The 26,159-nt window shown below is 47.8% G+C and overlaps 1 protein-coding gene across 1 annotated transcript; it reads right to left on the bottom strand.

The window, feature by feature from the left end:
* Nucleotides 1–2,596: 2,596 nt before the first annotated feature.
* On the bottom strand, nt 2,597–7,780 carry LOC137373348 (putative nuclease HARBI1). Its single transcript, XM_068038169.1, has 5 exons — nt 7,616–7,780; nt 7,193–7,369; nt 6,910–7,089; nt 4,339–4,561; nt 2,597–2,889 (listed from the first exon to the last, which is right to left on the bottom strand). Exons 1-5 carry the CDS (start codon nt 7,778–7,780, stop codon nt 2,597–2,599), a joined length of 1,038 nt encoding a protein of 345 aa, XP_067894270.1.
* Between the last annotated feature and the right edge of the window lie 18,379 nt (nt 7,781–26,159).

Raw genomic sequence — 26,159 nt, 5'->3', positions numbered from 1 at the left:
CATCAGCAAATATCAAAAGGGGAGTGGATGTTTACCAGATTGGGACTATGAAAGGCAAAGTAATGCACAATATTCGTCTTTGAGCTTGCTTAGGTGGACTGGAATGGTCTCTTTTGGATCTGTGCATTCTTATGTTCCTAAGGCTAGGAGGGAACATTGAAACTTAGCAGGCTTGCATTTCATTGGCAAGCCTTCTATCAAAAGATCAGAATAATCAGGAATTGACATCAGGGCCGGAATTTTCGTTCTGGGGGTGCGAACCCGATATCCAGAACATTTCTGTGTCCCGACCCTGTGCCACTTCAGTGTCAGTGATGCGATACAATTTTCATATCTAATTGGCTCAGGGGCAAGTCCAGAACCCAATTAGAGACACCAGAAGCATCCTGGAGGTGGAACCAGGTTTCAGAGGGCAATTTTAAAGGCACGTGGCAGCCATGACTGGGCTTGCCATTGCCTTCAGTAGGGAGATCAGAGGGTCAGTGTTAGCATGGGCATGTGATCCCAGGCAGCACCACTGTTTTCTGATGCCTCCCTGGAGGTACTGACGGATGCAGTGACAGAGAGAAGAGAGGTGTTCTTCCCAGAATCTAGAAGAAGAAATGCACCCAGAGAGACCATGAGGGTTTGGATGGAGATGGCCACAGACATCAGCAGCAGGGTCACCAGAGGTACCTGGGCGGCGTGCAGGAAGAGGTTCAATGACCACTTGTGGTCTAGTAAGGTGAATGGCCAGCAGCACCCGGTTGATTGGTCGCCAACTCTCTAAGAACTAGAATGCACGCGAACTGACCTCACAGAATGTCCATAGTTCTCCCCCATATTGTCAGAGTAAGTGAACGGTCACAACACTGAGATGCAGCCACCCTTGCATATGGGGCAACAGTCAGATGGGGACATCACTGAGGGGAACATCAGCCCACGTGTATGTCATGCTGGAGGGATGAGGGAATCATTCTCCTCTTATCCTGCAGGAGAAGAGAGCCCTTAATGTACGAGCGATCGCCAGAGCGGATGGTGGCCCAACTTCACACTTTGGCCCTGATGGAGAAGGCGGCGCTGGAGATTGCCAGGGTGCCCTCGAGGCATTCGGTGGGGGATGGTAAGATGGGTGGCCGTGAGCAACAGGGTCCTTGGATAGCTCTTTCTTGAGGTGAAAGGCATGGAGGAGACTCCTGCCCAATGCGAGCTATGTCATCTGAGGGGTTGGTTCTGCTGAGGCACTTGTTGAGTGGCACGAGTCCTCATTTCCACATGTTTGTGTTTTTCAAAGGGCCAGTTGCCGAGTGGGAGCTAAGTACACCTGCCCAATCGGTGACATCATCCTCGGCAGGGGGAAATTTCATGGAATCAGCACTGTCACATCCTACCTTGGTACCTTCCACCCGCGCAAGCACACCCATTTCAGTTGGACCCCACCTTAGTGTAGAAAGAGGAGCGCTGGGTGAACCTCACATCACATGTGAGCAGGAGGAGGTTAAGGCAGAGTCTGCTGTGGGCAGTCTCCCTCAGAGGATGGATGACAGACACAGCGATGCTTTGCTGGGTGAAGATGCTATGCCCTGGGTGGCACAAACAAGGTGGGCCTTTCTTGAGAACCAGAAGCAGATAAGTTCCTGTTTGTCGGAATTCCTGGAGGCCTTGAGGAGCCATGGGCAGGCAATGGAGGAGTTCATGCAGAACATATGCTTTGTCATGACCCAGGGATTTTATTGCATGAGCTCTCACCTCCATTGAGAGATTGGGCTACCTCTTAGAGAGCCATATGCAGCACCCCTCTGAGTGGGTGCAGGAGCAGCACGATGATACACGCAGGAAGAGTGAGACTCTCTGTAGCATCGACTGCTCAGTGGCGCTGAGATGCTCAGAGTGGATACCAGGCGCCTCCCAGTCAGTAGGCTCATCCAGCATCCATGGGCACCAGGAAAGGGCTGAGACAGTCGAAGCAGCAGATGAAGGGGCCACCCCTCAGAGGGCACAGGCGTCATCCTTCAGCCCCTTACCCCGTCCGACTCAGGAACCACCTATGTGCCAAGGCCCTGTGACACAGGCAGCCCCTGCCATGTTGCAAACGCTGCAGCCTGTGGAGGCGGCAGCCTGTGGAGGAGCCTCTAGGGCACTTCCAAGATAAGGATGGAAGGCACAGGCATCTTAACCAGAGGCAGAGACTAGACAGCAGGCTGCCTCCACCTCATCCTCTGCCACAGGGGGAGCACCCTGTAGAAGTGTTAGGGAAAGAAAGGTGCTACGCCGTTGACTTCATTTAATGGGTGACTTGGGCGCTGTTTTGGACATGTGTCTGTTCTTTTGTTATCATCACAGTATAATTTGTTTATGTTATCACTCTGAAATGGGTGTTACTGATGTTTCATTTTAGAAGAGGGATATAGCATTGTCGGTGGGGGGTGCGGGTGGGAGAACGTGGGGCCCTGGGAATGTTATGCACCTATGCCTTGTGATGTTGGGGAATGTTGTTGGGGTAACCCTCATTCTGAATGCTCATGGCTGGCAATGGAACCTTGCAGATAGTGATATGATAGCTCGCTATGCCTGAAAGTGAATTTTTGGCTCATCAGCCACAAAAGCTCAGGTGCGATCAGGGGAAGTGCTGCTGAATCAGCGTGGTCCTTGAGGCCATGCCAGCTTGGAGTTCACCCTGGGGTCTGGGACAGCGTTGCCGGGCGTCCTCTGCTGCCTGGTCACTGGCCACCTCTTGAGCGAGACTGTCCTCCTCCTCTTCCTCCTCATCTTCCTCCTCTGAGGTGGAGTGGCATTCCAGTTCCTCCTCTTTATCCAGCTCCAGGCCTCTTTGCATTGTCATGTTGTGCAGGACGCAGCAGACATCCATGATGTGAGACACTTTGGCTGGCTCATACTGGAGGGCACCACCTGACCAATCAAGGCAAAATGGAAGTGCATCTTCAATAGGCCAGTGATCTGTTCAATGCAGGTCTGTGTTAGAAGATGGCTTTGGTTGTAATGCCTCTCTCCACCTGTGTCTGGGTTTCAGATGGGCGTGTAACGTCTGGATAGCACCGGTTCAGCTGCTTCTGGCGCTTGTAGGGGACGCCGGGTGAGCGCCCTTCTCAACAGGCCATGCCACGTGGACTGCACTGGAAGCAGCTGGTGGTGCAGCAGGCACCCCCTGGAGGGCGATCGAGGCAGTGCTTCAGGTATGAATTCTGCACCTGGGGGTTTCAGGTTCCACTCCAAATTAATGTCAAATTGTGAACAGTTTGTGCTGTGGATGGACAGACACAAAGTTCTGGATGTGACGGCACAAACAGGCCTCGATTATGACCTTTACAATCATCATAGAGAGGAGAGGAGATTTTTATGCTATCAATTTGGGCTGGATTCCAACCTAGGTCAGGAAGGACAATGTTCCATCTAGTCCCCACCAATCATGTTTATGTAACCAGATCATTCCAACTACTTAGTGGAAGGATTACTTCCAACATAACTCAACTCCTTAAGACAGCAGATGGCAAGAATCTTTATTTGAAAGATTATGGTCTGCACAATATAAGGAAGGTTGGTATCTATCTTTAACTACACCGTACAAGGATATAAACAGTATGATAGTAATTGAGCGATGAGTATCAATGTACCTATCTATGGGCATAGGAATAGAACCAAGAGGCACGCTGTTACCAGTACTATTTGCTTTATATGGTAATGCCTTGGTCGTGGAAAAATAAATTAAAGAAATAAATTATGTGCTCTTTGTGGATGAAATAGTGGTACAGGCAGAGAAAGAAAGACCGTGAGGGATATGAAAACAAATGCTGATTTGAATTCAGCAAAAGTAAAAGTACGGAGAAGTATAGCGTTGAGCAATTGACATTATTGTCATCAGGATTTCAGTACAGAAATCATATCTCAACTTTGCTGAATGCAATCTTTCAAAGATTAGTTGATCATCTTTAGACTGTGTGGGTGAGAGAGGAGCCAAGCCAAACATAAATGCTGGGCTGAATTTAGTTAACCCATCGCGAGTCCCAGCAGCAGACCCAGAAGTGGGTGCTGTTGCCATTCGTCTTGTGTGCGGCCGGTTCAACATGATCATGCAGCGGGCAGCCATTATCAAAATGGAGGGGTGAGGCCCGTCATATTACGTGATGGGGGCGGCCAGCAAAACACTGATGGCGTCATCAGCAGAGATGACGCAGGTGCAGGTGCTACATTTAAAACGCTGCCAGCCCTGCTTAAACTGCTGCTTCACTGACTGACTTTGCTGCTGCTTTGCCTTTGCTGCTGCTGTGCTACTGACGACACCCCCCCCACCCCTCCCCAATCCACCTCAGCCCGGAGTCCCTCTGCTGCTTTGCTACTGACCCCCTTGCCTGGAGTCTCTCTGCCGCTGTGCGACTGACCAAGGTCTCAAAAGGCCAGGAGCCCTCTGGAAGCCAAGAGGAACCATGTCAGGCAGAAGACACTGGATGGCCCCATGGTTCAGTGATCCCTCCCTGGAGATTCTCCTCCAGCCTACAAGGTTCAGACGGGAGGTTCTCTTTCCAAGGGATGGCAAGAAGAGGTCCACCTGCCGGACCAAGCTAGCCTGTATGGAGATTGCACAGGAGGTCAGTAGCCGTGAGGTCATCCAATGCAACTGGTTTCAGTGCAGGAAGAGAGTCAACGACCTACTTCGTTCTGGCAAGGTGATTGTTCTATAACTCTCTTCTCTTTGGGGTTTGCTTGTGGCTCTACGGGGAGCAGCATGACAAGGGGAGGGAATCACCACAAAGGCAATGGCAAGGGGGTAAGCATCACCACATCTTGGCAGTTGTATGGATGCATCTCGGCAACAGATTGCCTTCTTTCACAGTTCAGTCCAATGATGTCCCCTCAGAGCGGATGTCGGGGGGAGCCATGTAGGAAACCCCCCCTGGGGACGAGAGGCTGCCACGATCTGAATTGTTCTCTTCCTAAGAAGACTTACTATGTCCCTCTTTCCACTTGCTGGACAAACAGACCCATAACGTCAGGGTGACCTCAAGGACAGGCGGAGGAATAGGCGATATCTGGCCTCTTTCAACGGCTGAGAAGGAGGCACTGGAGTTAGCGGGGGCCCAGGGCAGCCATTCAATAGCAGATGGTGAGACTGGCGTCTCCACACAAGAGTGAGGAATGTGTTCATGTGTCCTCCACCAGACTAAAGGAGATCCACATCACGCCTGGTTGGCATGACAAGATCTGCACAGTCTAACTCATACATGTTTGTGTTCTGTCATGTTGGTCAACGTCTGCAGGAGGCTACAATTGAAGGGCAGTAGCCGTCAACCTGTAAGGAGGAGTAGCAGTCAGAGGATGTACTGTCACATGATTCTGCCTGCACCTTCCACCAGCACAGATATTCCACCTTGGTGGGTTTGCGCTCGGCCTTAGAATCAGGATCGCAAGCTGGTGAGAGCACTGCACATGTGCCCTAGCAGCTGGCTGAGGCTGAGACATCCAAGGCCACTGATAGTCAGAGGACTGTGAGTTGCCAGGCCCATGCTGAGCCCAGGCTGATGATGAGCTTCTGGTGTTGACAGCACAGGGCATGCTGGAGTTGCAGAGAGAGGTAAGGCACAATATGGTGGAGATGCCAGAGACAATGCACAGCCATGAGCGGACGATGAAGGAGTCCATCCATACCATGACTGCTGCCATGTCTCAGGCGTGTGAGCACATGGCTTCCTCCATCGAGAGGTTGCCGACATTCATAGAGAGCCAAATCCCACAAATGCTTGCAGACCTGCACACTATTGCCTTGGCCATGAGTTCAATGCAGCAGTGGCAAGGTGAGAGAAGGACGAGGTTCCTGAAGACTTCTCCAGGTCTTCATCCTTCTCTGGTCAGCAGGGAGGTTTCAAGTCAGCCATGAAAGGGAGGAGGAGAGGCTGACCTCCACAGCTGGGGACTCCCCTCAGGATGCTCTGAGTGTGGACAGTGGCTTCTCATCCCTCAGTCAGTGAGCCCAGCTCCAGTAGCCTCGATACCTAAGGAGAGTCCTGCACCTGAGCAGGAAACCCTCAAGCAGCTGGGGCCCTCTAGGTTTCAGGCAGCCAGACGATGGTGCCAAATTCAACCCAGCCAAGGGACAGCCTGATCAGCAGCATGCCTCCAGCCCAGATGTTATCACAGGGGTCACACCTCATAGAAGCAAGCCAAAAGACTTGCAGGTTGATAAGTAAATTGGCCATTATAAATTGTCACTAGTATAGGTAGGTGGTAGGGAAATATAAGAACTGGTGGGGATGTTTGGTAGGAATATGGGATTAGTGTAGGATTAGTATAAATGGGTGGCTGATGTTCGGCACAGACTCGGTGGGCCGAAGGGCCTGTTTCAGTGCTGTATATCTAATCTAATCTAATCTAAATCTAATCTAAGCACTCGAAAACGTATAAAGAAAACCTCACATTGACACACCTGAGGTTTCATGGGTGTTTGACATTTGCCATTTGTTTTGTGTAATAGGAAATAAGAACAGGAGTAGGCCATTCAGTCCCTCGAGCTTGCTCCGCCATTTAGCTAGATCATGGCTAATCTTCTAACTCAATGCCTTTTTCCCACATTATCCCCATTTCCCTTCATAGCTTTAATAGCTATAAAGTTCCATCATTATTGCAGTTCACATTCATTGTTGGAAAATTCTTACTCTTTAATGCCTTAGTTTTGAGATTTTGACTTCACCCTTGGTCACTCATTGGGCTGCCAGTGTAACCACAGCCCTCCTTTGGTAAGGTCTCAGATGTGTGTGGTTAAGCTGGGCATTAGGCACGGAATCCAGATAGAAAGGAGGTGACAGACTGAATCCATTGAGGTGAGTGTTTATTGAGTTTATTCTGAGAGGTCATCATGGTAACTCGAAGTGGGTAAGTATGAGACTGTCTCTTGCCTCACTAGCCTGTCGCTCAATTTGCCTGGCCCTCCAGTGCAACGGGTTCAAGACCCAGTGCTGCCTGCTCAGTAGCCTCCTGCTTATCAGTTGAGGACTGGCGATCAAATATGTCCTCTTCATGCAAGGCCTCCCCCATCTGCAGTACTAGATTGTGCAGAGCACAGCAAACCACCACGATACGCGATACCCTCACTGGGGCATACTGCAGGGTTCCACTGGATCAATCAAGGCACCAGAATCCCATCTGCAGCAAACCAATGGCCTGCTCGATGGTTGCTTGGGTGGAGCTGTGGCAATTGTTGTACCTCTCCTCTGTTGCAGTGTGAGGGTTCCTCACTGGCGTCAGTAGTCATGTCTTCAGTGGGTAGCTCTTGTCCAAGAATACATCCCTGAAGGCGAGCGGGTGGCCTGAAATGCAGTGGCACCTGGGACTGTCGAAGTATGTAGCCGTTGTGGCTACTTCTCAGGAAGCGGGCACACACCTGCACGAAACATTTTCATTGGTCACAGATCAGTTGAACTTTGATTAAATGAAAACTCTTTCCTGTTGATGACAGCGGGTGGCTGGTCCATTGAAGCCTTGATGGCCACATGCATGCAGTCTGTCACACCTTGCACCTAGGGAATCCAGCGATGGCCCTGAAACCGATGGCCCTCTCTGCCTGACTGTCAGAGTCAGTCCGGTAGTGCATTTAGTTGCCGGCACTCTTGAACAGGGCATTGGTCACCTTCTTGATGCAGCGGTGGGCTGCTGCCTGGGAGACCCTACACATGTCCCCAGTGGATCTCTGGAAAGATCCAGATGCATAAAAGTTAAGTGCCATGATGATCATCAGGGCCACTGGCGTAGGGTGACCACCGAAGCCCACAGGTTGCAACCTGACCTGCAACATGGCGCATTAGCCGGTGGCAGCCTGGGGAGTTGCAGTCTTCGCTGATAATGCTGCTCGGACATTTGGATGTACTGAATCAAGGTACACTCTCTGGTGCAGGTGGGCTCTTCTTGGCATGGCTGGCTGCCGTAGCTCTCATTGTGGAGCTTCATGGGCAGGCACAGCTGGCCCTCCCCCCATCAAAGGAGGTGTATCACCCAACAGCGGTCCAAAAAGGCAGATGATCAGTAGCCTCCAGAGCGCTGTCCTTGCAGAGGCAAAGTTGCTCTGACATCTTTGCCTTTGCTTCTCCTCTTTGCTTATGTGCTAATGGCTGAGTGCCTACCCTTACTGAGCCAACCCTCTCATTCAATAGTATGGCCACCTGATCCTCTTACCCAATAGTATGGCCACCTGATCCTCCTAGCCGATACATCATCCATTTAATTCTAAGCCTCCCATTGAATTGCTAACAACTGCATGCAAACGTATTATAACTATCTGTTCAGCAATTCAAATGGCAATCCCATTGCATCGGAGAGGCGACACTGCCTTGGAGCTTTCCTGCTGCTGGCTAAATCCAGAACTGATGTTACAATGTCGGACTTCTGGGTGGCGCACCCTATGCTATTCTCTGGCACTGACCCCACACCCCCACCCCCCAAAGTCTTCATTCCCACTCCAAACAGCCTCACTAAATCCAGCCCACTGTGTGGTTTCTTCAGATATATACGTGATTGACAGCTGCTTTTGAATTTAGCAGACAGTTATGCAAATTCACAGGCTTAGAAATTGGATTCCATCTGAATTGAGCCATGATGCTGATGCAGCGCAAGCGCTTAATGAGGCTGGTGGCAGGAGCACACCAAATTGTTTGTCCAGCCTCATTTATTTATCAGAGGCGAGCTGCAGGCATCATTCGCAGCTCCAGAGACAACTCACAGCTGCCAGGAAGCACGACAAGCGGCTGGCTCGGATGGTAGCTGAGTGCAGCTGAAGGGAGAGGCAATAGGGAGGGGGTTGAGCAGTGGTTGGCAGCGCTATCCAGCAGCAGGGAGAGACAATAGTTAGGGGGATGAACAGTGAGCATTAAAAATAGGCATTAGGCACCATCACAAAGCACAATCGGCCAGAATGAAAGGAATGTGACCAATTAAACTGAAGTGGTTGTGTGAGGTTACAAAATTACTTTTCAGCCTTTCCAAAGGCCGGACAGGGGAAACGAAGTGACTGGCAAAAACCAGTGGACAGTTATACAATCATGGAGGCAAAAAAAAGGGTCTGAATTTTGGCTGCAGGGGCAGGAAACGGAAATCGGGACTGCTTCTAGGTTCCAAACCCACCCCTAGGGGAAACAGCAATGAGCCTCAAGATTCATGGGGGCAACCAGTTAATTTCTATAATAATGGATTTGGCGGCCAATTAGTGGCTGGGGGGCCAGGAACGGAGATGGGCCAACTCAAGAGCGGGTCCAATTTAAACTGTGGCTGCTGCTTGATTGGTGAAAATGGACATTGAAGGCTCAGAGAAAACTTGATTGCAACTTGATTGCCTGGAACCCAGGGCAGGGCAACCTCTCATTTTCCAGACGCCTACCTGGAGGTCCGGCTGGAGGCTGTGAGAGAGAGGAGGGAAGTCCTCTTCCTGGAGGATTGCAGGAGGAGATCACCCACACAAACTGAACAGGTGTGGATGGACATCGCTGCCACTGTCAGTGGCAGAAACATGGTGAGACGAACCTGGATCCAGTGCAGGAATTCACCAAGGAGGATAAGAATGCCACCCCTCATGGGCTGCCTTCCTCATCCTCGGCCTCCTTTTCTGCTCTGATACTGGGAGCATCTGTGCAGCAGGGCCCAGTGACAGAGGCTGCCCCTGCAATGATACAGATGCAGCAGCCTCTGGAGATTCTTCCACAGGCACCTCAACGATGAAGATGGCCACCTGATGCATCTCAGCCACAAGCTGAGGAAAGTGAGCAAGCTGCCTCCACCTGCTCCAATGCCACAAGGGAAGCACTGCATAGAAGTGGCCAAGTATGGAGGTTACCGTGTCGTGCAGAGCACTGAGTCGGTCACTGGAGTGTCTTCTTGCTGTAACTGTGCACTGTCTTCCTTTCTGAGCACTATATAAATAATGACACTTGAAGCCACACGTGTGAGACTTCTGTTATTGATGGCAGGACAAGAAAAGTGTTGAGGTGGTGAAGGTGATCAAAGATTGCTCATCAGTGACGGCAGAACCACCGGGCAAATGTGAATCCTTCATTGGTGGCAAGAGCTTAGATGTTCCAGGCTGCATCTTCAATGGATAGTTCTATACCATGCCCTTCATCCTGGGTCAGAGGGGCTCAGTTGAAACGTTCCTAAATAAGGTGATCCCTACATTCATGACTTCCGAATGAGACCTTCGAGCTCTGTGCCACACTCGGCCAACACCCTGTGCAGCTGGAGCAGCTCTGTGTTCTGTATCCACCTCTCCTCCTCCTCTTCCACATTCTGCTCCTCCTCTTTCTCCGATGAGCTGCATCCATCCAGGGCCTCATTGTCTTCAAGGTCCACACCTCTCTGGGGGGCCATGTTATGGAGAGTACAGCAGACCACCATAATGAGAGAAATCCTTGTAGGAGTGTAACTGACCAGTACAAGCACCAGAACTACATCTTCAGAAGCCCCATGGCCTGCTCAGTGGTGGTTCTACTTAGCAGATCGCTTTGGTTGTCTTGCCTCAGCACCTCTGTCTGGGGTTCTTGTAGAGAAGTGAGTAACCATCTATTCAAGGGATATCCCTTGTGTCCTAGAATCCAATCACAACTTTGGGGGTTGGAGTGAGGTGCTGTGACTGCCTGGACTGGCGGAGGATGAACGAGTCATAGCAGCTGCCAGGAAAGCGAACACACACATGAAGGAAGCTCCTGCTTTGGTTACAGACCAGCTGAACATTGAGGGAGTAGAAGACCTTCCTGTTGATGAATCTCACTGGGCAGTCACTCAGTGCCGTGATGACAATCCGGGTGCAATTGATAATGCCCTGCACCTGGGGGAATCCAGCAAAGGCAGTGAAAACCAATGAAATCTACGCCTGCGAGGCCTCATCTGTAGTAAATATAATGTACCGTCCAGCTCTGGCAAACAGGACATCAGTGACCTGTGAGATGTAGTGGTGGGCCAACCATTTGCGAGATGCCACCAAGGTCCACAGATGATCCTTGGAAGGAGCCAGAGGTAAGGACGTTCAAGGCCACAGTGACTTTGATGGCTATTGGCAGCACATGGCGAGCAGTGCTGTGAGGTGTGAGGTCTTCGGTGACAAGGGAACAGATGTCTGTGACCATCTGCCTGGAGAGTCGTGGTCTCCTGCAGCACTGGTTCTCAGTCATCTCCAGGTAGCTCCATTTTCGCCAGTAGATTCTATGCTGAGGGTATGGCTCCCATGTCCCACCTGCCCCTTATTCCTCTCCTTTGCCCTCCTGACGGCCAGTGCTCTGGCCTTTCTTTGGAGCCCCTTATTGCCACTGGGCCCAAAATCTGAGAGTCCTGCTCCCTTTGCCAGCTGCTGCCTTCCTTGTGTCCAATTTTCCTTGACAGCCTTGTCCCCAAACCTCTGACCCCCATGATGCCAGGAGGGTGACAACCCTCTGCTCTGTCCATGTGCTTATTGTCCATTCTCCCCACCACCTGTACTGTGTCAAGGGCACCTGTTTGTCAATGACTGTTCCCCTCTGTATATTCATCCTTTTAAGGGTCCCAGCTAATTCTCTGGAGCGGCCATGAGTGGCTCTCCACTGTATACCCACTTCCCATCACCTAGTTTGCCCCAGACAGTGCATGCAGCCATGCACTTCCATGAAAATTTCAACTCCCCTTAAAGGGCTCTTAATGATCTTCTAAAGCAGCTTAATTGGCCTTAATCAGGTAGCGGGTGGGATCATGATCCTGCCCTACCCCCTGCTTTGATGAACATGGCTGGCGCCGGCAATGGCATTGGAAAATTGGCATGCCAGCCACGCCAGTATTTTTGGTCCCCACCTGCCTCCATTCCCATGCCTGGCAGGACCTGAAAATCCAGCCCAGGATCTCTGAGCAAGTGATGGTGATGTGCACCTAAACTCCCTGTTCAATGGCTGACATAGCAGAACTGCTGCTGTGTGAGTGAATGCAGGGAGGGTAACACTCCAGCCACCTGTTGCAGAGCACTGCAATATAGCATGCCTGCTTGGAGGTGCTGGCAAGGGCCAAACAGGATCTGGTTTTGTTGTACACTGATAGAGTATGATTGCTATGATTACTCCAGTACCATTGTATCAGGGCAATACCAGGATGGTGGTAGGAAAATTAGATGGACTGGTCTTTTCTCATCTAGAAATTCCTATGTTCCTAAAGTTGGGAAACAAAGTTGGATAAAAGATGGTGCAACTTAAGGAAGGTGCCAAGGTAAGACCACCAAGCATGCCTGGCACAAGTAGGCAAGCCAGAGTGTCGCTTATCAACCTGTTTCACATTTATTGCTGGCCCATACCAAACTCTCACGCTATTTTACAATGGCTCAGTTGGTAGAGCTCAAGTCTCTGATTCACAAGGTTGTGGGTTAAGGCCCCCTCCAAAGACCTGAGCACAAAATTCTCGGCTGACTCTGCAGTGCAGTACTCTCAGAGATGCCATCGCTCAGATAAGATGTTAAACCGAGGCCCTGCCTGCTTTCTAAGGTGGATGTAAAAAGATCCCCTGGCACTATTTCGAAGAGGAACTGGGGGGTTCTCCCCAATTTTCTGGCCAATTTCTATCCCTCAACCAACATCACAAAAACAGATTATCTGTTCATTATCATATTGATGTTTGTCGGAGTTTGCTGTGTGCAATTTGGCTGTCACATTTCCTACATTACAACAGAAGCTACACTTCAAAAAGTACTTAATTGGCTGTATAGTTCTTTGGGATGTCCTGAAGTTTTGAAAGGTGCTATAGAAATGCAATCTTTTTTTCCTTCATTACTTATCTTGCAATGCATATACAGCAGGGACAACATTCAAGCTATAAATTACAGTTGAAAGCATTCACAAATAGACAGTAGTTTAATGGATCATTTTTGGACCTGTTCCCCATGGGTCAGTGTCATTGATTTACTCGATGTGTTTAAACTTGAGACTTGAGTACAATGGGCATAAATCTAAAGATGACACATGAAAATATGGACTGTGAAAAGGACTTTCAGCAACTCCAGGAGAACAAGGACATGCATTTGCTTGACAGATGGCAAATGAAATTTGACGGAAGATTTTCCTGGATCTATGCCCAAGATGCTTAGAGGATTAAATTATGATGACAGGTTGTATACATTTACTTTGACTTCCTGAGTAGAGGGGATCAAGGTGTTTAAATTTAAATGGATTTCATAGGATGGATTTATAGAATCATAGAACAGTGCAGCACAGATTTGACCCATCAAGTCTGTCCTGGCTCTTTTGAGGAGCAATCCAGTTAGTCACAGTCCCTGGCTGTTTCTCCACATCCCTGCCACATATTCTCCAATTCCCTTTTGAAAGCTACTATTGAATCTCTGTCCACCACACTGTTAGGTCATGCATTCCAAATCCTATCCCTCGTTGCATAAAAAAGTTTTCCTTATGTCACCTCTACTTCTTTAAACATATAGAAGCAGAGACAAATGCAATATATCATGAGCAACAGCACAATAGGATTTTCAGGGGCAGAATTTTTACGTTTCGATGGGGGCAGGCACGGACGTGTGCGGGCATGAAAATTAGCGCCCCTGGCTGGCGTGCTGGTTTCACGTTGCTGTTCCTTCCGCCGGTGATTTTCCTCAGGACGGGGAAGGCAGATCCCGGAAACCTGCCCAAATTGGGAATCAGGCCAATTAATGTAGTTAACGAGCTCATTGTCAGCTCTTTTAAGGACCAGTTTGAGATTTTTGTGAGGGCGCACGGGTTGCACACTAGATCAGGGACAGCCCAGGTGCATGGAAGCACCAACATGGCAGGGAACCAGTCATGGCCACACCATAAAAGGGAACGTGGCTGAGAGGGGCACTCAGCCATTAGCACACAGGTGCCATTGGGTGTGTAGAGGTTGTGGAGAGAGTAGTCTGTACACACTCAGGCAGTGCAGGGGCTGGTGACCCTCCTGGCTTCATAGGGACATTAGAGGAAGGGGTTTAGGTTCCAGATATAATTGTGAATGCAGCTGAGTGCAAGTAAGACAGCAGATGGCGGTGGGATTACAGTTCTCAGATATTGGGTCCAGTGGTGATGAGGATCAATATCCTCAGCAGCAAGGCAGTGCCCTGGGCATGAGGAGGGCAGAGGAGTTGGACAGGGGGCAGATAGGCAATGGAGGTCATACCCTCAGCATAGGATGTACTGCCAAAGACAAAGCCATCTGGACATGCTAGAGAACCAGTGCCACAGAAGCCTGTGCCTATCCAGGCAGATGGTCACCAAAATTTGTGTCCTCATCACAGAAGACCTCACACCTCACAGCACTGCTCACCATGCCCTGCCAACATCTGTCTAAGTCACTATGACCTTGACCTTCTTTGTCTCTGGCGTCCTCCAAGGAACAGCTGTGGACCTCAGTGGCATCTCTCAAGCGGCAGTACACTATTGCATCTCGCAGGTCACTGATGCCCTATTTGCAAAAGCTGGGTAGTGCATACAATTTCAAACAGATGGGGCCTTGCAGGCACAAAGGGCAGTGGGATTCACCTCCATTGCTGGCTTCCCGTAGGTGCAGGGCATCATCAATTGAAACCATGTGGCCATGAAGGCACCAAGGGCTTCCACTCAACATTCAGCTGGTCTGCTACCACATGAGCTTCATGCATGTGCGTGCTCGCTTTCCTGGAAGTGGCCATGATTCTTTCATCCTCTGACGCTGCAAGGTGCCACAGCTCTTCATTCCACTCCCCAAACCTTTGTGGATGGATTCCACAGGACAAGAGTTATCCTTGAAGAGATGGTTACTCACCCCTTTACCTGACTGCAAAATGGAGGCTCAAAGGCACTACTCACAAGGACCACCATTGAGCAGGCCATTGGGCTTCTGAAGATGTGGTTCCAGTGCCTAGACTGGTCAGGTGACAGCCTTCAATGCACTCCTAAAAGGGTCTTGCTAATTGTGGCAGTTTGCTGCACTCTCTATAACAGAGAGGTATGGACCTTGAAGAGGGTGAGGCCCTGGAACGACACAGATCATCGGAGAAAGAGGAGGACGAAGATACAGATGAGAGAGGTGCCCCCGCTGCCCAGGGTGGTGGCTGGGCTCACTGCAGGACTTGAGGATCTCGTCAGGGTGCTGTCAATGTCAGGGACCATCTGATCCAGGCATGTTTCAGCTGAACCCCTTTAACCCAGGAGGATGGCATGGTCTGGAACTCACTTTGAGCTGCCTATGAGAACACCTCCATTGAAGATGCAGCCTTGAATGGATCCATTCTTACTGTCAATGAATGATACAGATGTGTCCAGAGATCTCACTGTCCCCCTTCAAAGACCTCTGTTTCCCCTCACCACTTCTTCCCTCTTTTCCAGTTTCACCAATAAACTCACACGTCTGGAGACATGTGCCAATATTAACAGTCTCTTCCAAGATTAACAAAGTGCACGCTGACAAATGAAGCAAACCCCAGTGAACCACTTAGTGACCTGCTCGACATGGTGACCTCCGTTCTCGGCCACTTCTATGCAGTGCTCCGCTTGTGGCCTCAATGAGGTGGAGGCATGTGTCTGCTTGGAGCTGAGATGCACATGCTGATCATCCTTATCATAGATTTGCCATCTTCAGAGGCTGCTGCACAGGCATCAAGGCAGGGACAGCCTCCATCACAGGGCCCTGCTGCATAGATGGTCCCTCAACCAAGGAGGCCAATGATGATGATGGCGAAATATGAGGGGTGGCATGCATGAGGGCCCACTGGTGTGCATGTATCTGAACTGGTGGAGAGTGCATTTGTAAGATGTGACAGTGCTGGCTCTGCTGTTTCAGCTTCTTACGATGGATCCAGTGCCATGACATGCCTCAGGCATTCCCCTTCCACGTCAGAACCTGAGGGAGACACAAGAAGGAGATCATGAGAACTAGCTTTTGATAGCAGTTGCCTCTGCAGCTGACTCTTTAGTGTGCTGTCAGAGAGGGAGGAGTGCACTCCATCTGCTTCATCTACAGATATCAATATCTTTTCACCCTGTCCTCCAGGAATGCCCATTTATCCTTCCCTGACTTACTCCTGCGGGGCCACCCTGGTGAATTCCATTGCTCTCTCCTCCATGGCAGTGATGATGACAAGCAGGGACACTCCTCCTCCAGTCAGAACCCTCCCTCTGGCATTGTGCCCTTTTCTCCCGCAAGAACACTGGTGGGCCCTCGTGCACGCTTAGATAGGGTGGCATGAGGTGAAGAGCATGGCACTAGTGAGCAGGAGGGGTTACCAGAGGGAGAGGCAGCAGTGGGCAGACCCCTCAGAGGATGGAGGACAGACACAGCCCTGCTTGGCTAGGCACAGACGGAGAGCCTCGGAAGTCACAGGAAAGGAGGTTCTACTTAGAACAGCAGCAACTGATGTGTATTCACGGGTCAGCGTTTCCTGAGGCAGTGTGGAGTAACAGATGGAGAATGGAGGAGTCCATTCAGCTCATGTGCATCACAATGGCTCTCTGACCAATGCCAGTGGCTCATATACATAAGAAACTGTATGTATCAGTGCTGACAAGTCCTCAACGGCGCTAGGGCTCTGAGCCTTGCTGAGGGGTCAGTGAGTACCCTGGAAACACATTACTTCCATGTTCAGGAGCAGTATGCGCTCTCATTCTCCTCAGCAGGTGTCTCTGCTGGAGGTTGAATACCCAGAGGCCTGTCATCAGGGTCTTGCATTGCACTCACCTTGTAGGACCAAAGAAGGTCATTGAACCTTTTCCAGCACTGGGTCCAGTTCCTCAGGACCACACTTCTGCTGCTGACTATCTTATCCACCTCCAGCCGTGCCAGCTCTGTTTGGCTGGGTGGCCTTCTCCTTCCACCCTCCTCCATGAGTACCTTGAGATCAGCATCTGAGAAGCGAGGGGCAGCTCTGCCCTGGGTCCCGCATTTCTTCTTTCAAACGGCAACCACAGTAATGGCTGCCATAATGCCTTTAAATCAGGGCTGCTCTTGCAGAGTACTGCCTCCATCTTACGCCCATGGCAGCTAATCAGCCATCCAACCACGCTTCAGCCAATTAGCAGACCGCCTCTGCAAAAATCACAGGCTGTAACTGCTCCCCCCCGCCCCAGCCTCCCCCTGCCACCCCAGGGTAGGGTCAGGACTCAAAAAACATCCTGACGTTAGCAAATCCTGCCCAGGTTACAAATTTATTTCATAGATCTCAACTTTTTTAAACCAGCAAAAAATTGATGTACTTTCTTAGCTCGGTGTTTTCCAGATACAGACAAACCATATCCACTGGTGTGGGCATCAAGAGTAAGGGGACGTAATTTTATACATAGAGCCTGGCCTTTTAAGAGTGAAACTCAGGAAACACCTTTTTCACATTAAGGGTAATAGCAATTTGTAACTCTCTCCCCAAAAGGCTGTGGGTGGTTGGGGTCAGTTGGCGTTTTCAAAACTGAAATAGATAAATATTTTATAGGTATGGGTATCAAGATATATGCAGCAAAGGAGGATAAATAGAGTTAAGGTGTAGATCAGTCATGGTCTAATTGAATGATAGACCAGGCTCGAGAGGCTGAATGGCCTCCTCCTGTTCCTAATGTTCCTAAGGGCACTGGGTCACCTGGTGCAATGAACATCGGTAAATCAGGCTTTAATCTAAAGGAGGAAAATTGGGAGGGTTTGCACTTGTACATTTTGCGCTCCAAAAAACTTATTTTTCCAAAATTTACTGTGGCCAAGTGATCCTGCACAACTGGGTAGAGGCCCAGGATAATCACCACTTTAATATGGATAATGTAAGAAATGATGAAGAGATACAAACTAAATGGTAAGTATTTGAGAGGAGCATAGAGAATTAGGGGTTCAGATACATGTCTAAATGGAGGATAAGTTGATGAAACTATTAAAGAGCATATAGAATTTCAGATTATAAAGTAGAGGCAGAGAGTGAAAAAGGCAATAAGGAACTGCTCAACCTACAACAATCATTAGTCAGGTGACAATTAGAATATTGGGACTGAAATTCCATGGCTCTTCCAGTGCACCTTCATTACAACTTTGGAGGGAAGGCAGTGGTGGGGCAGCAAACTAGGCTGGAGCCTGGATATGCTGGGTCCTGAGATTTCCTGGGAGTTTTTCAAAGCCTATGTCTGGGGCCTGGGGTTGGTGGGGGGGGCAGCCTCTGCCAAAACAAAGGCATTATATGGACTGGTCAGGCCCAAGGGCTGGGGACGGGTTCTCCCGAGTGTGGCAGTTTCTGTGACTCCTGCGTGCAAAATGAAGCTTGGGGGATCATGAATTAATACGGCCAGAAGAAAGGGTTGTACAGCTTCAGGAGTGATGTTTGTGTGATTCACATTGAGGGCTCAGGCCTGCACTGTGGCCTGGACCCTTAAAAATGGTTGCGGTGGGGGGGGGGGGGGCGGTGGGAGGGGGTTTGTGGTCAGATAATATTTTTAGGAGTGGCCTTCTTGGGAAGGGGTCTCATGTGTGGCACAGCATGATGTTTCTGGTGGGGAGGGAGGTTGGGCCAATGAGCACAATCTCAGCTTAATCACCAGCAGAATTTTGGCACTGTTGTATCCAGTTTTGGGCATCCTACTTTAGGTCTAATGTCAAGGGCATGAAGAGGATAAAGAAGAGATGCACTAAGATGACACCAGCATTCTAGCATAATGTTATTCTGTCAATAGAGGTGTCCCTGAGGGAAAGGAGCAAGAGGGCATCATGTCCCCAGCACCTCACAGCAAACTGCTTCCATCTCTCATTCGAAAAAACAATAGCACAGCTACATCCTCTCTGGGGATTGGTTTTTCAGAAGAAAGCAGTAGGGCGAGTTACCAAGTATGAGTGAGGAAGAGCAGCTGAGGTGGAACTAGAGGAGTAGAAGTCTGCTCAATTTCTCCTTTAGCTGCTGAGCACAGAGATGAAGACCTCAACATGAGCATTTAATTTGCTATTTGAGTATGTGCCAGGGTCCCTGCACAGTTTAAACACTGTACACAGATGTGTAGTGATACAAGAGTGGCTAGCCAAACTACAGACCAGCAGAGAGAGCATGGGAACTCCAGGGCTATCTCAAACAAATGATTTCAGTCCAAAGCCCAAGCGCTATTTCATTAATGAGCAATTTAGGGATTATAGACACCCTGTGTTCAAAATAGATGAATCTCATGACGACCCACCCCCACACCTGCCAAGAATGAGGCATATTAACTTTGTCATATGAACATTAATTTTAAACTGTTGCTGGAGTGAAGAAATGACTTGTTTTACAAGAGATCACCAGACTCTTGGCTGGAGGACATTTGCATACTAAAAGACAGTGCTTAGAGAGACAAAGGAATTACTCACTGATTCAATTAACAGAGATTGGGCAGGGCAATGGTGATCCACATCTTGTCGGGGTAAGAGACAGGACTACACCACCACCCCCCCCCCCCACCCCCCCACCACCACCGAGAGCTTTGGAATCCACAAACGCAAGAGTGGTTAAGCCAGCTGGTCACATGACTAACTGGTTAGTCCAGGCTTTTTGAACTAGAGATGGGACAGTTTGAATTCAGACTGCAGAGATTGCTACTGAAGCTGGAACAATAAAGCCTCTCCCCTGGCTGACTCTCTATTGCTTTCTCACAAGCCTCTGGACCCACTGAAGACCCGTAAACTTCAAGAGAGAAAGAGACTCCTACATTGAAACAAGTTAAAGCGTTCACTGGACCCCAACGAACAGCAAGACTTACCGGCAACCAAAAACTCAGCATCAAACTCAAAGGACTGTAATTACAACCCAGCTGTTGCCTCAAACTTTTCCCCTTTATTCTTTTCTACTTTTTCTGCCTCTATCTGCATGTGTGTTTGCCACATCTGCATGCTAGCATGGTCACTTCACGTATTCGTAGTCGTTAACCAAATTAGAGTTTAAGATTAATAAACTTCCATCTTTCTTGTTTAAATCTAAGAAAACCTGTCTGATTTGATTTCTTTGCCTTGCAATTGGAAAGCAGCGAACAAGGATTCACTGAGGGGGAGCTACAATAAACCCTGTTACGGTTAAACCAGGCAAAGGCTGAGAGGGAACCTCTAGCCCCCTATCTCACCTGGTCGTAACACTTGTCAGGTTTCAAAATGCTAGAGAATATTGCACATGTATCCCTGATTTTAATCACTCCACCAATGGTAGCCATGCCTTCAGCTGCCTTGGTCTGTAGCTCTGGAATTTCCCCCCTAAACATCTTCACCTCTCTACATCCCTCTCATCCTTTAAGATGCTTCTTAAAACCTAACTCTTTGACCAAGCTTTTGACCATCTGCCCTAATATCGCCTTATGTGGCTCGGTGTTAGGTTTTGTCTGATTACACATCTGTGAAGCACCTTGGGACATTTTACTACATTAAAGGCACTACATAAATGCAAGGGATTGTTGTTGTTGAATTGGATTGAGCATCATGACACAGGGTCTTCAACAACCACATTACTGCTCAGTGACCTGGTCCCTTTCAGATCATTAGACACGTGAAAGGAATACGTAGCAGCAGGGTAATAGCAGCAATTGGAACAGATGATGGAGTTGTTTGTAAGGAATGACAGCTCATCCGACCCAACTAATCATGTTGTCAGCCTTAGTTCAGTGGTAGCACTCGCATGTGATTCAGAAGGTCACGGATCCATGTCCCACTCGAGACACTTGAACACCTAACCTAGGCTGACACTTCAGTGCAGTACTAATTGAGTGTGCTATTTTTCACTGAGACGTTAAGCTGAGGCTTTGTCTGACCTGTCCAGTGGTTGTAAAAGATGCCGTAACATTACTTGAGGAAGAACAGGGGAGTTTACCTGGTGTCCTGGCCTCTAATTATCTCAACAAACATCACTAAAGCAGCTTATCTGGTCTTTCTATTTTTGGGGCCTTACTCTGTGCAACTTGGCTGCCATGTTTCCCTGCAATAAAACTGTGACTGCACTTCAAAAGTACTTCATTGATTCTCAACTGTTCTGGGACATTCTGTGTTTGTGAAAGATTCTATAAAAATGCAAGTTCATCCTTTTCTTTCTCTCATATGAATCACAATGAGCCAGACAGCATGTAGGCATCTACCATAACATTAGATGTGGCACCAGCATATACATCTCATGACCCCAGTACAGTGAAGTACTGGACCTCTCTGTCCCAGGAAACATGCACTGACACCCAACAGCTAGCCACCACACTTTCTCCTTCCACTATCATTTAGATAGGTTCAAGTCCCAGAATAAGATACATTGAGTACTTAAGATGTGGGGCAGAGGGCGGTAGTGGATTGTGGCGACCAGCTTTATTGGACATATGTGACTGTGCATGAGGGTTATGTCTGCCTTAAAATGACTCCTCCAATTGAGTTTCTGCAGGTTCAGTGTCAGTGCACCCACACCACCCCAATCCCATTAATGGTTGTGGCTGGGCCTCTTCCTTCACCTATTGCCATAGTAAAGTCTCTTGTATGGCAATATCAACAGACTACAATGATCTTTGCCACCTTGGTGGGGGCGATCTGTTCTAGTATTCCATTGGTATGTTTGACAATGATTCTGATGGCCAGGTGTGTTTCATTTTTGTTGTTGTTCTGCTCTGTAAGGTGATGTAATATAACTCATATCCCAGGATAGCTGCCATTTACCTACATAATTTTCTGGCTATTGTCAGAGACCAGCTACACATTAACGTAAAGGAGTCTATTTCTATTCGTGTAGGCTGTCTGACTGGGCCAGGGACCCATGAGGCTGCTTGTGTGCCTTAAAAAATGCACTGCTCTTCTGGCAAGGGTGGAGAGAGCACTGAGTTCTCTTATGCTGCTGGCAACTTACAATGAGGAAGATGAAGAAGAAGTTAGCCTTGACAAATAAGGCAACTGTGACCTGCCTTATACACTGGTGCACTGCTGCTTCTGAAATATGGCAAATAACCCCTGCTGTTGTTTGTGAGGATACATTAGCGCAGACTTCCAGGATTGGCACTGGCCGACCTGACCTTTCATTCGAAGTTCTAGCTCAAGAGAAGCTGTATTTCCCTGACTGCCTGTCCAGTGAAACTTCAGCAATTGAGGCAGATCTCCTAGGGTGTGTCTGGGTAGATATGTGTCATCTGTATACATGGATTGCGGGTAAAGATGAGTACAGTGCTACTGCTTCAGTTTAAATAAAACTCCTTCTCAAGCCTTCCTGAAAATAAGAAATAGACAAGGATGCCTAATTGTGTCGCCCCATCTTATGATTTGTGGTTATGATAAATTAAATTGCAGCTGCCAACAAGCCATTGATGGAAAATAAGATGGAGGCAAATAAGTTCTTAAAAACCAGTCACAATTGCAACCAAACAAATGAATAATGAGTATTGCACAAAATAAAGTCTTAAAGCTATTAATAGCGCTGCCAAGTATAATCCCAAAAATATAAACATATCAATCAGCGCTCATTTTAAACAGGCACTCAAATGACTCTAAAGCATTCCTAGCTTTAAAATCAGGAGTCACCAAATAATTAATATAATTTGTGAATCCTTAAATGTTATGAGATAGGTGTTAGCTCTCTACACCAGGACACAACCTAGCCACAAGATGGCTGTTATGATCAGGTGAGGAGGGGTCAAATGGTTCCCCTCTTTTCAATCTCCTTGTTTGACCACAACAGGTTTACTTCTTTTTTAAAAAAAATACACTTGCCAATTCAGTGAGTGTTTAACTATTTACGCGCTGTAATCATAAAAGAACCAATCGGACAGGTTTTCTTGAGCTTAACAAAGAAAGAGATTAGGTTTATTATACTTAAACCAATCTAAGTAAAATAATAAAGTATGCTCCAACTTTCACACACACACACACATACACACACTCTCTCTAAGTTCACACACGCACACAAATAGATTACAGAGTGAGGGGGGGAGAATAGATTGGTCAAATTAGAGTCCAGAGAAATAAAAGGGGTATACAGTCTGTGGAGGTTGGTGACTCAGCTGGCTTCAGGCTGAACGCGGTAGCTATGCAACTTTCCCTCGATGGTTCCAATGCTTCTGATTTAAAGATATAGATGGCTGATCTGGCTGTTCTCCCAGTGACAGCAGTGTGGGGGTGATTTCCTTCCAGGGGTCTCTGCAGCAGGGCCATCCCTGGGTGATCACGGTCAGCAAACAGGGTTCGAAGCTTGCAAGGTGATGTGGAGAGAGAAGGAGGAAGGAGGGACCACACTCAGGTCTACTTTCGTCAGTGTCTCAACTGTTTGTCTCCCTACTGCAGTGAAAGCAGAAGCTTAAGCACACGAAGGGTGGGCCTGCCACATAACCGTCACCCAGTAATTCCAACATGGTCATTACTAATTTATTCCCCCTTGCAACTTAATTAATTTGCAGCTGGGAATCTCCTTCTCACAGCAAGGGACCCATTGTTTAGTGGTTTGTCTCCATCAGTTGAATACCTCAGGTGAGGTATTAATGCCTTAATGCCTTGCCAATGCGGACAGGATATGTGGTTCACCAGGTCATTGCCCTTGATGGGTCTTTGCAGACATGGTGTTTCCTCTCAATGGATTGAAATGTGGAAGGTACAGTGATGCAAAATGGGGTAGCCATCTTTGGCTGAGAGCTGAAGTCACCTTTAGTCTCTGTTTTAAAAAAAATCAGTTTGGGTTTTTAGCTGGTGGATTAAAAATCATAATTTGACATAAAGCACGTTTTCATGGCATGGCCCACACTTCCAGCAAGGGTGTTTACCTGACTCTCTGCCCCCTGTTCACCTCAATGCATGAACTTAGACTACCTATTTCATCTTACAGTAAAAATGCAAATTAAAATAAAATTAAAATTAAAATAAGTTAAATAGAAAAGATAGCTTATTCAAATTTGCTTAGACTGAGAAGGACAGTTCATTAATAGAGGCAAAAGTTTAGAACTACAATTAGTACAGGATGGATTTTATGAATTCATCACTTGCAGGCTGTGCATTATCAGGGACTTATATGCAGAGGTCAGTGGGCTCCACAGGATTTTATATCAAATGGATGGAAAATCCTGTAGGACTCACTGAGCTGTATCCCAAATTCCCAATATGAGTCCCTGCTGGATGAAGAGCTCCCAAAATTAAAAAAAATACTCTTAAAAGAAATGTTTTATCTTTTTCTTTAATTCTGACACACAGGTCACCATTTTTATGTTTACTTATACAGGACAAGTCAATTGTGTTTTAATAAGAATCCTGAAGTTTGTAAATGAAACAAAAGCATTGTTAATTAATACTTGAACCCCTCTTCATTTTGAAGATTTCATGAGTAGTTGAAGAGTCAATATGAGGTCTTGAGGATGTGCTGTGCTGGAGTCACTGCCAACTCCTCAAGCCTCTCCTGCTGTGACACTGTACTTATAATGTTGTACAGATCATGTTAAGGGACCATATCTGTCCTGTCAATGAGCAACAGAGTTGCAGTTACGTTATGTCCTAATGCACTCGTTCAAAAGTAACTTTCCTTTTTCTCATTATTCACTAAGAATAAAATGAATTAGGGACACAGAAAGAGCCAAAATACACAAGAGATTCAAAATGTAAACTGTCTCATACATCATGAAAGGGTTGAAGTTTGCAATGACCAGCATAGCCTTGATATTAAGCTGTGTGATATTAGCAATAAATATGACACATTCATAAGAAATTCCTTTGTCTGTTATCATTTTGTGAATGTTAGTCTGCTTATTTTAAATTTCAAGGCCTACATTTCAAATGGTAGAAGTCTGTTCAGGTGGCCTGGGGGAGGGAGTACACAGTGTCCACTGGGTACACTTGATGCCTTCTATGAACTAGAACGTATTAACAGGGCCAACAACATTTTACTTTAATTTATTAAGTTTCCTTTAATTTACTCATAGTTTACAGCTCATTGTTTGTGCTCCTTTAAAAAGGGAGCACTTGTTAACTTATTGACGATGACAAGGTCATCCTAATTGGCAATTTACATAAAGGGGTTAGAAATCTGTTGAGTGATCTGTTCTCATCATTTGCGTAAGGTTATCATTCCTGTAAATGTTTAGCCATAGAAGCAGACTGAAGAGATAATGGGGCCTAAATTTGATAACACCTAATAACAGGCACAAAATGGTAGGCTAGCTGGACTCTTGCACCAAAAGACAGGGTCCTAAATTTGTCCTCGGGTGCCAATTTGAAATCTTGAGGCACCTCGCCAGTCTGGGCTCTTTGAATTTCGGCTGGCTTGGATCTGTAGGTAAGTTCATGGAGGGACAGGGAGGTGATCGGGAAAGGGCAAACAGGAGCAGGGGGGTGAGTAGGAGGGGGCATGAGTGGGAAAGTGCAAGTGGGGGAGTGGACAAGCAGGAGGGTGGTAGTGGGAAGGAGGTGCTAGTAGAAGAGGGCAAGTGGAGGGGGCAAGGGTGAGTGGGGGGGTGATGAGTGAAGGCGGAGGAGGCTGTTGTGGTGTACCTTTAAGGGGCATGTCTAAAACTGCTGTCTATCACCAGACAGAATATGATGTATGTGTAATCATCGCGCAGAAGTTAGGAGCCGTCACAGAGACTAGACGTGTTAGTGAACCTCCCAGTTATTGTTGTAGATAGTTTCATATCTTCAAATAAAGAACCCACTTATTTTAGTTACCAATCCTCCTCGTGTGGTTGGTGTGTTTGTGTTAAAGAAAGAGAAACACTATATGATGGCAGTTGGTGGTGTTTGAAGATTTGATTGGAAGATTTTTCAGGATCTGCAGCACTGAACCCCTCAACATGCTACAGAATTCCAGTGTGTGTAAGTTTGATGGCATAACACATTCATCTATAGTACTTTCAGCAGTGTGGAGTCATAGAAAGCCATAGAAAGTTTACGGCACAGAAAGAGGCCACTTGGTCCATCGTTTCTGTGCCAGCCAAAAAAATGAGCCACCCAGCCTAATCCTACTTTCCAGCATTTGGTCCATAGCCCTGCAGGTTACGGCACTTGAGATGCATATCGAGGCACCTTTTAAATGAGTTGAAGGTTTCTACCTCTGCTACCCTTACAGGCAGTGAGTTCCAGACCCCTACCACCCTCTGGGTGAAAAAAACTGTTCCTCATCTCCCCTCTAATCTTTCTACCAATCACTTTAAATCTATGCCCCTAATCACTGACCTCTCTGCTAAGGTAAATAGGCCCTTCCCATCCATTCTGTTCAAGCCCCTCACAATTTTGTACATCTCAATCAAATTTCCCCTCAGCCTCCTCTGTTTCAA

The sequence above is a fragment of the Heterodontus francisci genome, chromosome 9 (assembly GCF_036365525.1).
Source record: "Heterodontus francisci isolate sHetFra1 chromosome 9, sHetFra1.hap1, whole genome shotgun sequence".
Lineage (NCBI taxonomy): Eukaryota > Metazoa > Chordata > Chondrichthyes > Heterodontiformes > Heterodontidae > Heterodontus > Heterodontus francisci.
This window is presented reverse-complemented; position numbering and strand designations above follow the sequence as displayed.

Excerpts from the sequence above, each read along its gene's own strand:
- LOC137373348 (XM_068038169.1), bottom strand. The coding sequence starts at position 7,780 with ATGTTGCAGGTCAGGTTGCAACCTGTGGGCTTCGGTGGTCACCCTACG. Across the intron at positions 7,370-7,615 it reads CCCACCGCTGCATCAAGAAG|GTGTGTGCCCGCTTCCTGAG; the intron begins GTGACCAATGCC and ends TGTTTCGTGCAG. Across the intron at positions 4,562-6,909 it reads CCGTTGCACTGGAGGGCCAG|GCTAGCTTGGTCCGGCAGGT; the intron begins GCAAATTGAGCG and ends ATCTCCATACAG.